The sequence below is a fragment of the Pseudopipra pipra genome, chromosome Z (genome assembly GCF_036250125.1).
Source record: "Pseudopipra pipra isolate bDixPip1 chromosome Z, bDixPip1.hap1, whole genome shotgun sequence".
NCBI classification, from domain to species: domain Eukaryota; kingdom Metazoa; phylum Chordata; class Aves; order Passeriformes; family Pipridae; genus Pseudopipra; species Pseudopipra pipra.
In genome coordinates this window covers 20,562,731-20,577,187 of record NC_087581.1, presented here as the reverse complement: position 1 = coordinate 20,577,187, position 14,457 = coordinate 20,562,731, and the positions used below count along the sequence as shown (strand labels likewise).

Sequence of the window (14,457 nt, the reverse complement as noted above, 5' to 3'; positions counted from 1 at the left end):
CTAACGTATTGAGAAAAGGTCTAATGAAAATAAATAAATGTTTAATTAATTTTCTTTTATACTGTTTGTATGTGAAGTTCATTAGAGTGCCATTGCTTTTCTATCAGACAGTCTCACTCTACTAGTTCTCAGTCACAATAATTGTACAGAAAGAGGTTACTGATGTTGCACCCTACCTTAGCAATTAGTTCAGGAGGACAAGGACACTTAAATCAAAACCAAACAGTACAAAAGTCAAACATTTTACTGTAAGAAGATAAGTAGACAATGATGTGAGAATAAACAGTTTACTTTGTCTGCTCTGATTACCACATCATTAACTTGTGGAAATCAGTCACAGACGAGACCAAGTCTTTTCTGTGGTTGCAGGTTGTCTTCTGGTCCCTGGAACTTGAGATCTTTCACTGGGGCCCAGAGACACTACTGTAACACAAATTACATACAGCAGGGCTGTTTACTTAAGGACTTTAATAAATCGAGTACAGAAAAGAAGTTCCAGAACAACTCTGTTGCTTTGTGGAAAGGAAAACTATCTGGTTATGAAAGGAAGAAATCCAACAAGTTTCACACTTGTCCAAATAAAATAGATTGTACTGAGTCTCATTTTAATGGCTTTCTGGCAGGCCCACGCTTATCCTTCTACGTTCTCAAAAGGGCTGCTATGATTGCTCTTTTTTTAAATACCCAGTCATCATTATTCCTTATTTAAATATGTACTATGCATTCCTTTTATTGCACTTGGGATGTCCAGACCTTCTGTGTATTTCAAATAGGAAAATTCTCTGCTTAATATAAACACAAGTTCTTAAACTGAATTGAAATTCCTCATCTGAAGAAAAATGACTGTGTCTTGTACAGGTTCCTGGACTTGTCTACCAGAGCAGCAGCAAAAGGAATATATATTCCAGGAAGGGTGCTCAGAGAAACCGTACCATCAGTTTGAGAAACAGAGATTACTGCTTTCCTTGGAAAGCAGTATTTCCCTCCTGCACAAGCAGATCGGAAAAGAAACTCTCATGTATGACACAAAGTTTCTTCGGCAAACGTTTCAACTTTTGCATTTCAATAGAAAATGCTTTTTTTTTTTAAACTGAATATATTTCCCACTACCTTTACTTTAAGCGTGCAAACTTTGTAATATCAGTAATTTGATGCACTACATAGTAGACAAGTAGAAGTAAATTTATCCTAAAAGACAAAAATGCATCTGAAGACTACCAGCAATTTTTTTCCTAGAAGATCTAAATAGAGATGAACCACCAAATTGTTTACTCCTTTACATTCTATCATGAAAAACAGTAATGGAAGTAAAAAAAAAAACCAACAAAAACTAACAAATCAATAATTAGAACGCATTAACAACATACACTGTGATAGGCTTAAATGTCCCTCCTTTTCTCCATCACTTAAAAGAAAATTTGCAGGTATTACACTTAGTCTTGTGTTTTTACATTAGAAAGACTGATACAGAACATTTTTTGTAAATTATTTTTAAATAACAACAGTAATGAGAACTGAGTCAAGATACAGCGAGTAGGAATAAAATATAGTTAAATGGCTTCACTAGCTGGTCATACTTACTTTTGAAAGGTGGTGTTCAGATGAAAATCCCAAGCCATAGACTGTGTTCGCCCTGCTGTCTGCCCATTGGCCAAACTTCTGGGATGTTTTAGTAAATGTCATGTTGGGGGTGATGGTGCTATTTATTATTGCCTGAAAAAGGTAACAGTTGTAAAAAATTGGTTTTGTGGTTTTGATTTTTCTTTTCAGACTACTCATAATTGAAAATGCCAGCATTGTAGGCAAGTATCTGTGTACACTGACTGAGATACACATCAAGAATTATTAAGCAGTTTTTTAAGTCAATCACAGCTAAAATTGCAAAGGCATATTTTTGCACACATTCTGTAAAAGGGAGAAAAGCTGGGGGGGGGGCGGCTGGGAAGGTGGGGGGTGAGGGATCAATTTACAATTGCAAGCAGTCCTTTAAGTGTTTTAAAGCATCTGCATAGAAGAACAACAGTTTGTCCCCTAAGGCAAGGCCTCTGAAGTTCCACTGCAAGCTTCACTGTTTATCCACCCCTGCCCTGTTGCATATGAGATTCTCCCTGAAAAACATGCAGTAAAACAAGAACATTTTCTTTTTAAATTTCTGCACTACAAGAATCTGTTTCCTTTACACACATACAAGCAAGGCTAACAACAACAATTCCAAGCAGAGCTTGGAATAAGTTTTCTTCTCTAGTTCTTGTTATCTACAGGATGGAAGAAGCACATCCTCCAGCATGTAACTTCTGCTAATGTGAACACAAAAAGCAACTATTAGATGATATGCTGATTCCACTAAAAGCAACTGGAGGTTCACCATGGATTTCAACAGTATTTCCATCACATTAAAGTTTGTCTAGCATACTCTAAGTGATGTGGAACTGTCCAGGTGACTTTAAAGTATGACAGGATAAAGTCTTATACTGGTACCAATGGGTTTCATTTAACTAAAACACTTACGGCCAGTACAGTTTACAAGCAGTCAACAGGAACAAGAAAGACTAGTCATAAACCCAAAGACAGGTGTATTTGAAGTGAAATGCAGGCACAGTGCCTCAACTGTCTGGTGCTACTAAGAGTTTCAGTCACATTTGTTAAATAATTCACAGCCCCTTTCATGAATGCCTGGTGCTTTGTTACACCCAGGTGATAGAGAATGTCCTAAAAACTTTCCAGAAAATAGCACACACTATGAGTAAACAACTCAGTAAGACTTTTTCTTACATCCCAGCTACCGTCCTCCAAACATTATTGTCAGTGTATTTCCTACTGCAGTGGTCTTGCAGTACCAAGCTGAGAATCTGTTGAACAGCTGTGTGCATGGTTCCTGTTTCCATGAAAACATAACTCCTGCCTTAGCCCTGGCAGGTCAAAGACAGTGATTACTGAAGAATCCTGCAGCAACAACAAAATCCACATGGCGCAAACTATCTGTTGTAAATAATACAAACTTTCTTTTATTCTTTGACTACCACAAACTGTATGGGTGTAAAGAACATAATATTATTTTCTTGGGATGGTGACAGTGTGAAACTTCAAAATCAGAGAGAAAAAGTACTGCTCTCACAAGCCCAAGATCTTCTAGAAGTCAAAATCAGTCTATACTACTTGTGTGATACGGCCTTCTGGATGAATATTACAATAAGGAGTTTACTTAGCACCCTTTGCTTTTGCTGAGATTTGGGTACTTCTGGAGCACTGCTACTATCAGCTTAACATTTTCTATGAATTCTACGGGGTAAGCCTGACAAATTTTAAGCTGAGGGGCCCGCTAAACCCACAAAAAGCTCCCACGTGCATATGGTGATTCTCAGATTAAGTGGCAGAGAGGAGTAGTCAAAGAAAGAAGAACAAACTGTATTGCAACACGTAAAAAAACAAGCAAAGATACTGCAGCACAGATAAATTTAACAAAATTGGCATCTTCTGCAGTGGCTTTGGCAGCTCCACTATACTCACATTAATTTAGAAGAGCAAATCTGAAGAATTTCAAAGCTGAGAATATCAAACAGGTTGTCTCTGATAACCTTTGCCTCAAAATGCCTCAAAATGCAAATTTTAGCTACCATTGCGAACTTCTGGAAAATTCTGGAATGCCTAAAAGCTTACATTTGAACCAACGAGCCTCCCCAGGTCAAAGACAGGATTTGCTGTGTGACCAGAGACTGGAGAACTGTCTCTAGCAATAATTGTCCAAAAAGATTTTCACATGCGACAAGTTGCTCAGCAAAGTCACTGGTAAATAAAACATTATTCTCTCTTCTTTAGGCATAAGGTTTGGAGCCCAAATAAAGCCAGCAGGCTTGTGCTTGCACTATTATCTCCAACTGACCTCACAGAAAATGGTTGTCTATGCCACATAGGACAGATGAGGTAACGTGAGAGAGGGAGGTGGACTTCTCAGAAAGGAGGTGCTCTGGATCTCTCTTTTACTTGTAGGCTTCTTGTCTTCTTTTGCACTATTATTGCTTGGAAGCCCACTTTTGAAATAAACAGGTGGAAGCCCAGAACAGAGCTGTGCAGGTTCACTTAATGCTCAATCTCACTTGCTGCGGAAGCTGTCCACAATAATATGCTTGAAATTAAATATCCTGGGGACTGTGTAGAAAAGATTCTTCCTCTCAACTCGAGCTCTAGCTATGTTGTCTAGCTTGCTTAAGCCCAGGTCCATCTAATATTTGATTAAGTGGAACTTGCATCACAGATTTGAGAGTGTGCATATTATGTCATGGATGTAACTTCCTCAATTCAGAAGATGACACTAGGGATGATGACAGGGACTTAAGACCTCCAAGCAAATAGCCGGTTTAAAGTCTGCAGGGCTGCCATTTCCTGCAGTCACAGCAGCATAGCTGGTTGCAGCTTAACCCAGTGGCAAACCTGTGAGAAACCAACCAGTTTTCGGCTGAGACTGCTTCAGCTGACCACATGGCTTGCTGCAGAACAGAGAACCAAAACAGACTGCCTGGACCAGACTGGGATAGCTGTTTGACAGCAGTCTGCATTTATAGTGGGTTACATTGACTGTCAAACTGCTTCTTTGCAAGGGAGAAATGCAGGAAGAAAACTTTTTTAAAAAAATAATTATATTGAGAAAGAGTTGCTGCAATTCTTCCCTTTATTTTCCAGGAGAGAAAAATACGGAGGCTTCACTTCAGCAAACAGTATTAGTCCAAAGGCAGCAAGTGTCTCACTGGGAAAACTACATTCCCAGTGATAAAAAAAAAAGAAGAGCCCTTTAATTAGATTTACCAACTTTACAAGAAAATCAAGGCTTTCAGTCTTCTCTGAATTAAAAGAATTAGTACACTGGATCTCTCATGTGTTAAATTATACTTTTAAAAGTGCAATGCTAGAGCATTCTACAGATACGGTCAGTGTAAGCTACTTCTGGAAAGAACTAGATACTAATCTTTCATATCTTCAGCTTAAAAAAAATAAAGATTTATTTTTTAAATCAAAATTTATAATCAAGCCTGTCTTGCACATTCAAACAGGTACTGCTTTAACTGCTCTCCTCTAATCCAGATTTCACTGTAGAGTTACCAGTATAACGAGTGTCAAATATTTCATCAACTTTCAAGAATGCTATTCGCATAAATGAACAAGAATATCTTAAAAACAGAACAGAGTCAATCTGACAGGCAGACATTTAGCTTTTGAAGAAAACTGATTTAGTTATCTTCAGATTTTTTTTTGAATTATAAAATAGCTTTCATGTTTTCCTTTCATATTGGTTTAGCTATGAGAAAATAGGGCATGTGTCTGAGCTGTTTGTTTTACTGACTGCAAACAACAGTAGTGGTCAAATACGATTTTATCTTGTGCTAAAATTGATAGGAATAATAATTAAGACAGTATTTTTTAATTTCTTCAAAGGAAGATTACTGAACTCTTGAGCTTACAGGCCTTACTTAAAACTTTTATCAAGAATTTAAAAGATTATCCCTTTAACGTGAGACAGTTATTAAAATAAAAAAATAATCTACTGCAGTAACACTGATGGAAGACTTGACAGAGTAATAATACATACAAGGCTGATGGAATCTACAGATGGGAAAACCACTCTTTTCCAGAGTCTTCTCTTGTTTTAGGTGAACACAAAATTTTAATTTTGTTTTCCTATCTTGCAGCTGTGAAAAAATTGATTATCAGAGAACTAACTAGTACGGCAAGAACTATGCTACTTAATCTCCTTCCTTTTCTCAGAGACTGAATGGAAAAACAGTGGGACTCTGGCAATAATCCTAATGTCTGTCTGCATTGTTACTTGAGAAATAATGGAGGCTTCATTCCATCACCCAGGAGAAAGAAGTACTCAAACACATTTTTCCAAGGAACTCTGAAATGACTATATAATTAATGAGAAGCAAAAGCCTTAGCAACAACTGCTCAATGTTGTCATGCCATACTGCATTAGAAATTTTATCGCTCAGGGTTTCTCTTGATTCTGGAGTGGTAGAAGGAAAGGGTTACATAAAGATATTTACTCAAGAGGTCACAGAAATCAGCTTCAAGTTCTATTAGGTTACAGCATTTTCCTGCTGTGGGCAACAGGGCTCCAAATATTGCAGATGACTATAAAATATAGCCTGTACACTGAACACCTTATGGTCCTAGAATATTTTTTATAGTCAAGTTAGTGGGACATGCTTAATTTCTGATGCAAGGTATTTCAAGAGGAGACTGTAGCTTCAGAAAAAAAAATTACACAGAATGCATTAAAAGTAAGCAGCAGTTGCTTCTGTGGGACCTATCCTGGCTGAATCTGGCTCAAATTTTAAAAAAAAATCCCTCAGTTACAAAATAAATCAAAGACCCCACTAAGCAAATTCAAGTGGGAATCTGCAATGTACAGTAGCTGAATGAGATTGTGTCTTTAAAATGTCCTTTTGTTTTCAAGAAGAAAGATTTAATGACTTTTAGACAATCAGTATAGAAGTTACATTTTATCCAGGCATACTACTGAAACCCACTGACCTAAAGAAAGGGAAGGGAGTGGGGCAGAAATAGGGTTACCACTCAAATCTAAAGCATCTCGCTCTCAACCCCACCTTACTGCAGTCTAAGTGAACATACACGTGAGTTGCCAACACTGACTTACTGCTCAGCACCTGAGCAACTGAGCAGCCACATGTCATTCTCTTCACCATACAAATCCAAAGGGTGCTGCAAACCCCACCAACACCCAAATATACAATAAAACCCGGTCAGATCTATTCCTTCTAAGGGAGGGGCATGACATCTTCAAAACAGGTTTGATAAGTGTTTTTGGCCACTGGCAACATGTGCATTGCCAGTAGTGTTACTGACACCCAGCTGAATGCCATACAACAGGGACACTATCTGCAGGCACTCAAAACTTAAGAACACTTTATATTTACATTTATCCCTTTGTACATACCATATTGGGTATGGGCAGACATGCTAAAAAAGATAAGGGTTTAATTAAAAAAAAAGAACTCTCCAGGAATTAAGCAGGAATCCTCCTTAAAATTCTGCTATTCACCTGTGCGTATTTCAGAGCAGTGTTGTGAATGCCTAAAACAATGGGTCCTTCTTAATCATGACTGGGATCCCAGATAAGAGTCATTTAAGACTTGGATAAAAACATTATTAGGATTGCAGCACTCACAGAGTAAATAAAAGTAATAAACTGCATTATCAATATACCCTGCCAATAGTACTGTGAACGTAAAGGGAATGCTGCAGTAGACAAAAGAACAAATAGATAAACAACTACTTGAAAATTTAATTCAGCAGGCAGTTGGCAGGAGTTGCAGCTTTGGATGAAGGCAAAGGAACCGCAGTGGATAGCAGAATAAGGACTTTGGAAATTCTCCAGATCAGTTAAAGCACTACATTCTACAACTGGTAGTCTTGATTTCATACATCATCTAGTTCCAATCCTGAAGTTTTTATTCATAAACTGTCACTCAAAAGGTATGTTAATTATTTGACAGAACTGATAGAATCATTTGAAGGAGGGCTGGGAAGGGAAAAAACAAAGTGTTAAGCTTGGAAAAATTCTGGTAGGCTTTGAAACCAGAGCCTCAATCACTTGAAGTAGAGATCTTTGACTATGAGATAGCTTTCTAAATACTTCTTTACAATAGTTCTTCTTTCTCATTTAAAATAGCAGTACACTGGATATTTTAAAAAATGCAGGGTAATGTTTTTCAGCTTTTAATAAATAGTCACAAAATCTCTGTGAGTACTGCTATGTTCTAAAAGAGTATTTCAGTTCCAACTATTATGAACTGATGTGCTTCCAGAAGCTTCAAATGAAAATCTCTGGAAAGGATCACAACTTTTGACTACATTTTGTATCTCCTTAATGCCCTTATTGCAGAGTTTTCTGATATGCTGTTTGTAAAGTTACTGTTATTATACCTACTTGGGGTAGAACCTTAGAAACAGTCTTTTCTGCACATCAAATTAATTTCTTAGACAACGTTTCTTGCAACAGCAGCTCAGCACATTATCCTTTCTAAATAAAGCAGGGAAGGGAAAAAAAAAATCAAAAACCACAACCCCCTCCCTCCCTTCCAGACTCAAACTGACTGAGTTTTGATAAAAGCTTACCATGGAAAGCTTTATTAGGCGGGCTTTATTAGGAGGGAATCCTTGCATTCTCTACAGTAAAAATTGGAAGATTATGTAACGAAGGATTTACTTAGTGATTACGGGCACTGAACAGATGTCCTTCACAATGCTGAAGCTAATTATATTGATAAATGACTGAATGCAGAGAAGAAAACGTTACTGTAACCCTATTTGTACTTTATGTACAAATTTTTGTCTTTTTATCCTCCTCATAGTATTAACTAAGCAACAGGACATCACTTGAATTTCAGCAGTAGTTATTGAAGCAAATACAACCACATGGAAAATAAATTTTTGAATAAACACTTAAAACATGCAATGAGGCAACGTTACCATTTTAACATGTCAGTAATCTGTTAGTCAGACAATGACACAAACATCTCAGAAGAAACATGAAGGACATCAGACTAGTAAATAAATACAAATATGTACCATGCAACTAGGTTTTCCTAAATAAAATTTACCTTTGAGCCATCCAAACTGATTATCCTGTAGACATTTCTTGTGCTGTCATAGAAGTAGGACACAGTAACAGCATGCTTGCTGGTGGGAACCCAGTTCTTCTTAGTGTTTGGGTCAATCTGGAAGACATGAGCTCGGGTACTGAAGATCGGTTGTTCCCTAAAGGATAGAGAGTAGAAGTCATGAATCTAATTTATATGTAGTATCATTGCACAAAAGTTATCTGCCAGTTTGCCCATTGAAATGTACACAAGTTACTTTGCACAATAAACCTTGCCTGAGAACTTCTGTATGTGTTGCTGCATACAGCAGATAAGTACATTAATATACATATGCAACAAAATGCAAGTCTTCCAAGACAAAAATCAGCACCCAGCTGTAGAGTCTGATAAACAGAGACATCTCTAATATAGATTCAGATCCATCCCATCATCTCCCCAGCTCTCACCACCCATCTATCCCTTTAAACTAAATGGCATTAATACACGTGTAACTTCATCTCATTACACTGCACACTGCATAACACGTATGATGAAAAACCTTTCAAAACTCTGATTATTCTAATCAATTTTAGGCCATAATCTTGAACTGAATTGGCTGATTCAATACAATTTCTCCAAAACTAACATTAATTAAGGCTAGGAACATGTGTTGTGAAACCTTCATTGTTTGGAGCTTTACACCTGCACGTATTCATACTAACACTAAATGATGTATAAAATACATGAGGCAAAGTAAAGTGCTTACCAAATGAAATTAGATAAGTAAAAAGAAAAAACTACTCTACTTTAGAATTTACAACTTATTTTCACCATGACAACTACCAGGACACATAGCATTACACACAAATCTAAAAATATTTTAATATCACTAAGTGATAAGATGGCCTTCTACAATGGAGTGACTACATCAGTGGACAAGGGAAGGGCTATGGATGTCAATCATCTGCACTTTTGTAAGGCCTTTGACACATTCCTGGAAAACATCCTTCTCCCAAAATTTGAAGAGATGGTTTCAATGTGTGGACTGTTTGGTGGATAAGGAATTGGTTGGACAGTTGCATCCAGAGGGTAGTGGTCAATGGTTTGGAGTCCAAATGGACATCAGTGACAAGTGGTGTCCCTTAGAATTGGGACCAGTACTGTTTAATATCTTCATCGATGACATAGAGAATGGGACTGAGTGTACTCTCAGTAAATTTGCCCTTGACACCAAGCAGACACACCTGAAGGATGGGATGCCATCCAGAGGGACCTAGACAACCCTAGGTGTGGGCACATGGGAATCTTACGAGGTTTAACAAGGCAAAATGAAAGATGCTGCACCTGGGTCGAGGCAGCCTCTGGCATGAATGCGGGCTGGGCGATGAACAGGTGGAGAGCAGCCCTGTTGAGAAGTACTCGGGGGTGCTGGTGGATGAGAGGCTGGACATGACCCAGCAATGTGCACTCACAGCCCAGAAAGCCAATTATATCCTGGGCTGCATCAAAAGCAGTGTGGGCAGCAGGTCAAGGGAGGGGATTCCACCCCTCTACTCTGCTCTGGTGAGACCCCACCTGGAGCACTGCATCCAACTCTGGGCTTCCTAGACAGGAAGGACATGGACCTAATGGAGTCAGACTGGACAAGGGCCATGAAGATGATCAGAGGGATGGAGCACCTCTCCTATGAGAAAAGGCTGAGAAAATTGGGATTGTTCAGCCTGGAGAAGAGAAGGCTCAGGGGAGATCTTATAGCTGCCTCTCAGTAGCTGAAGGGAGGCTACAAGAAGGCTGGAGAGGGACATTTACAAGAGCATGTAGTGATAGGACAAGGGGGAATGGCTTTAAGCTGAAAGAGAGCAAGTTTAGATTTGATATTAGAAGGAAATTCTTTACTGTGAGGTTATGAGGGACTGGAAAAGGTTGCCCAGAGAAGCTGTGGAATGACCCATCCCTGTCAGGGGATGGCAGGGAGGCTGGAACTAGATGATCTTTAATGCCTCTCCCAACCCAAACCATTTTATAATTCTGTAGTTGCCAGTTTAAATTTAGCTACATTTTAATGACAAGTAGATTGTTGTATTCTTCAGGGAATGATGCCATCAAACTCCAAAGATATTAATTAGCAGGACTTAGAGTTGGATTTAACTTTTTAGGTTTTTTGACTCTCTTGTTTTTTCCCCTGTCCAAGATGTGAAAACACATACCCTTTGCCCTGCCTCACTTCCTTTTCAGAGGTACATTTTTAATACTTTTTTTTTCCAAAATAAATGAATTTTGGTTACTTATAGTCAAAAAAGTTTAATTTGGCTTTATTACAAAGGGGATGTGAACTCTGAAATATCTCTATTGCTTGGCAGGAAGAGCAGCTTTCAGTAGCAGCTGGTAGTTAAGGTTCCTTGAAGCTCAACTGATAGCAGATGTGGTGATCTCCTGTGTTGGGTGTTGGAAGAAATGACAGAAAGGATGCAGAACAGATCAGAGATAGCAATATAGTTTCAGTGAAAGCTAAAGAAGAAGGAAGGCAGACCAAGGGAATCAATGCATATGCTAGTTCTCCATACAAATGTCACTGTACCCTCAACACCGACTCATCTTTTCCTTCTAAATCATCAAGCTATAGGAGGTTGCACAGCTGTTCTCCTGATACAAATCTCTTCAACACAAAGGTTATGAAAAGGTGATTGGCTTTTATTTACCTTTTTTTAATAGAATCTTTACATGAATTCTTTCCACTCTTTTGAATATTTACAATTACTTCTTCAGTCAGACGTTACTTGTTTTCAACCTTAGATATATTTTTCATTTACGTCCAAATTAAGCATAAGCAAATACAAAGTGATGCATACTACCATAATGCAACCAGCACTTTAACTCTGGAAAGTTAAAGAGCCCATCAAAAAAAAAAAATAATCTTAGAAGCCTGGCAATTACTTTGATAAAGATTGACATTGAAAGGAAAATACAAAGGCTCTGACCACATTAAGTAAAGACCAAAGAAGAACCAAATACAAGTTGTGGATGTGTGGTTAATGAACACACATCTGACCAGCATTGATATTCAATTTAGTCACAGTTCAGTATGTCACATAACTGTGACTTTCAACACATCACAGGTTAGGATTTTAATACGTGAAAGGCAGGTGAATACTACGACTAAAGCAAGTGTGTGTGTCAGTGAAAGTCAATCATTCAGCTCTGAGATGCTGCTCTCCTGCACTGTCAGCACAAAAATCGTCCACTGCCCTATCTAAATATCTTCAATTTGTTTGACGAGGTGGCCTGCACGTTTGTGCTGGTTCCTCAGATGTGCTGCTCAAGACAAACCAGAGCACTTTGAAGGGCACATGTGGTCTGGCACAGACATCACAGTTAGGTATGTAACTTCGTGAATGAAGCTTACTTACACTTCTTTAATACTTCTGATAAAACTAGAGTTATAGTCTTTGCATGTTTTAACTACAGCTTTACTGAACAACAAGCTGTCTACACTCCGTGGAAACAGCATAGCTCTCTTTGTTACATTAGTTGGATAAATCGTGATTTTGCCAGATTATTGGGGTAATTAGGAGTTTTTTCCGACAAAGACGCTAAAATTTAGATGCCTATAGAATTAGACCACTGTTTTGACACTTGACAATGAACATTTATAAAGATTATTTCTAAAAACTAATAGAAGTTATACACTTCCTGTGTATAGGACCAATTGTGTTATAGAATCAGTCCCTGATGCATCACCGAAGTCCTTCCAAGCTGCTGTATTATGTGACCAACACATCTGTTCTAGAGCAAGCAGCAGTCACAAGTATTGAGGCCATGTTGTTGAGAACACAGCTGCGATGGGCAGGGCACGTCTCCAGGATGAAGGACCACCGCCTCCCTAAGATCTTGCTTTATGGTGAACTTGCCACCGGCTGCCACAAGAGAGGAGCCCCAAAGAGAAGATAAAAGGACTCCCTGAAACAACATCTCAGCCTTGGCCATATTGATCACCATAACTGGTCTACTCTGGCCTCAAACCGGGAGGCCTGGAGACACACCATCTATAACGCAGCTGTCTCCTTTGAGAACACACGCAGGATCACTCTCAAGGAGAAAAGGCAATACAGAAAGAATCGTGTTCTGCAGAATACACCATCTAAGGAGTCTTTCTGCTGTGCCTTTTGCAATTGGATATGTCTGTCACGTATTGGCCTCATAAGCCACCAGCGTGCCTGTAGCAAATGTGGATAGAGCCTTCCCAAATCTTCGTTTGCGAAGCCTAGCCATGATGACAATTAGGTCATCCGTACTTTTCTGTAGCAACATAATAGAGCTACTTAAATTTTAGATTTCCTAAGCATCTATAAACAAACAAAAGGTAATATATGAAACATACAAAAATATTTGTAACTTCAGCCAATTCATCTTTACACAAAAGCTTTGTTCTTCCATTATCCACACAAGGACACGATGCTCTCTGTCTGAAGTCTCAATCAATTCAGTTGAAATACTATTAGTTATAGGAATATTGTTTAAATAGGAGGATAGTTTCCTCTTTGCCTTACTAAGTGGTCAAAAAATGAATATATATTCTAAAAAATTACAATCTATATTTCCACATATAAAAAATAAGTCCCCTATTTTTGCCTATAAATAGTTGAAAATGAAGCACAGCTTTAAATAACAAAAAGCAATTCTGGAAAAAAAACCCTACCAGTTTCTTACTCTTCCCTTTCTTCTCTTCCTCTTTCAGCTTTCTCTTCTCAATCTTTCATAACCAGAAAGTATTTAGTATTCATTAAAGACAGTAATAGGAACTGAAACCAGAACTCCTCACTAATTAAACAGAATAGTAATTCATTTTTCCAGAAATATTCTGATTCTGAACAAAAAAGAAAACAAACTAACAAGAATGCCATAGTAACACAGTTTGACTATTAAAAATGTCCACTCAGGCGTGGCAAAAACATTAAGACTAATATCCTGCTGTTCTTAATTGGCTTAGACTGTAACCGTACCATGGACAAACACAGACTAACAAGAAGTAAGTGCCAAGTCCTCCTGGACCTGAGTAGCAATGTGAGAACTAAAGAAGCATGAGAAGTATCATTAGCAGGCAGATTCGTACCAGTTTTTTTCATCAGCGAGACAGAAATTCATTCATTGATACGCAGTCAGTCCCAAGCTATGCTTAGGAGATAATCCTGTGTCCTAATAGTTGAATGAATAGTTTTCAACACCCTTTCCACTTTGGCATCTTAATGCAGCCTTTACAAAGAAAATGCAACTACCCAATATAGGAATGGTACATTACACTAACTAAAGCTTTCATGAAAGAAGCTTACGTTAGTACAGAAAGTTAGAAAGAATTTTTCTTGCTAATCCATAACTAATATTTGCTTTTTTTTAAAAAAAGTATCTATTCTTTGATGTCTTCTGGTACTTTCAGATTGTGCCAACACCAGTGGTGATGATCTCTTTTTGCTTATTTCTTTTCCCACACTATTGCTTACCATCACTCCAAAGTTATATTCACTGCCATAAAACCTACAAATTTTCAAGGCTGGGATTGTGTTGTCTTAGGTATGAACTTTTACATTACTTCATGTCCTACTTGCTTCCCCTTACGGTATATAAATGATGCTTAAAAAATTTAAAATTTCCCCCCACATACTGGGCTAAATTGACAGTGGTTTGGTACAGAAGTTGCTGCACCGTGGGGGATGAGGTCGGGGTGGACACAAGAACAGCCCAGGACTGGGGCTGAATTAAAAAAGAGACACAGGCAATGATACCTAAGCAGGTGCTGGAGCAAAGAGCTGCCCAAGCAGGAGCAGGCAGCAGACATGGTATCAGGTGAGTGGACTGCGGCCCGTGG

At 38.3% G+C, this 14,457-nt stretch overlaps 1 protein-coding gene across 2 annotated transcripts in view; it reads right to left on the bottom strand.

The window, feature by feature from the left end:
- Positions 1-14,457, bottom strand: part of HOMER1 (homer scaffold protein 1) — a 137,234-nt gene that overhangs the window by 103,756 nt on the left and 19,021 nt on the right. For both annotated transcript variants that reach the window (XM_064642548.1, XM_064642547.1), the window contains exons 2-3: positions 8,619-8,775; positions 1,582-1,713 (exon numbers count right to left, since the gene is read on the bottom strand). In XM_064642548.1, the coding sequence (XP_064498618.1) occupies positions 1,582-1,713; positions 8,619-8,775 (289 nt within the window). The remainder of the gene's footprint in view (positions 1-1,581; positions 1,714-8,618; positions 8,776-14,457) is intronic.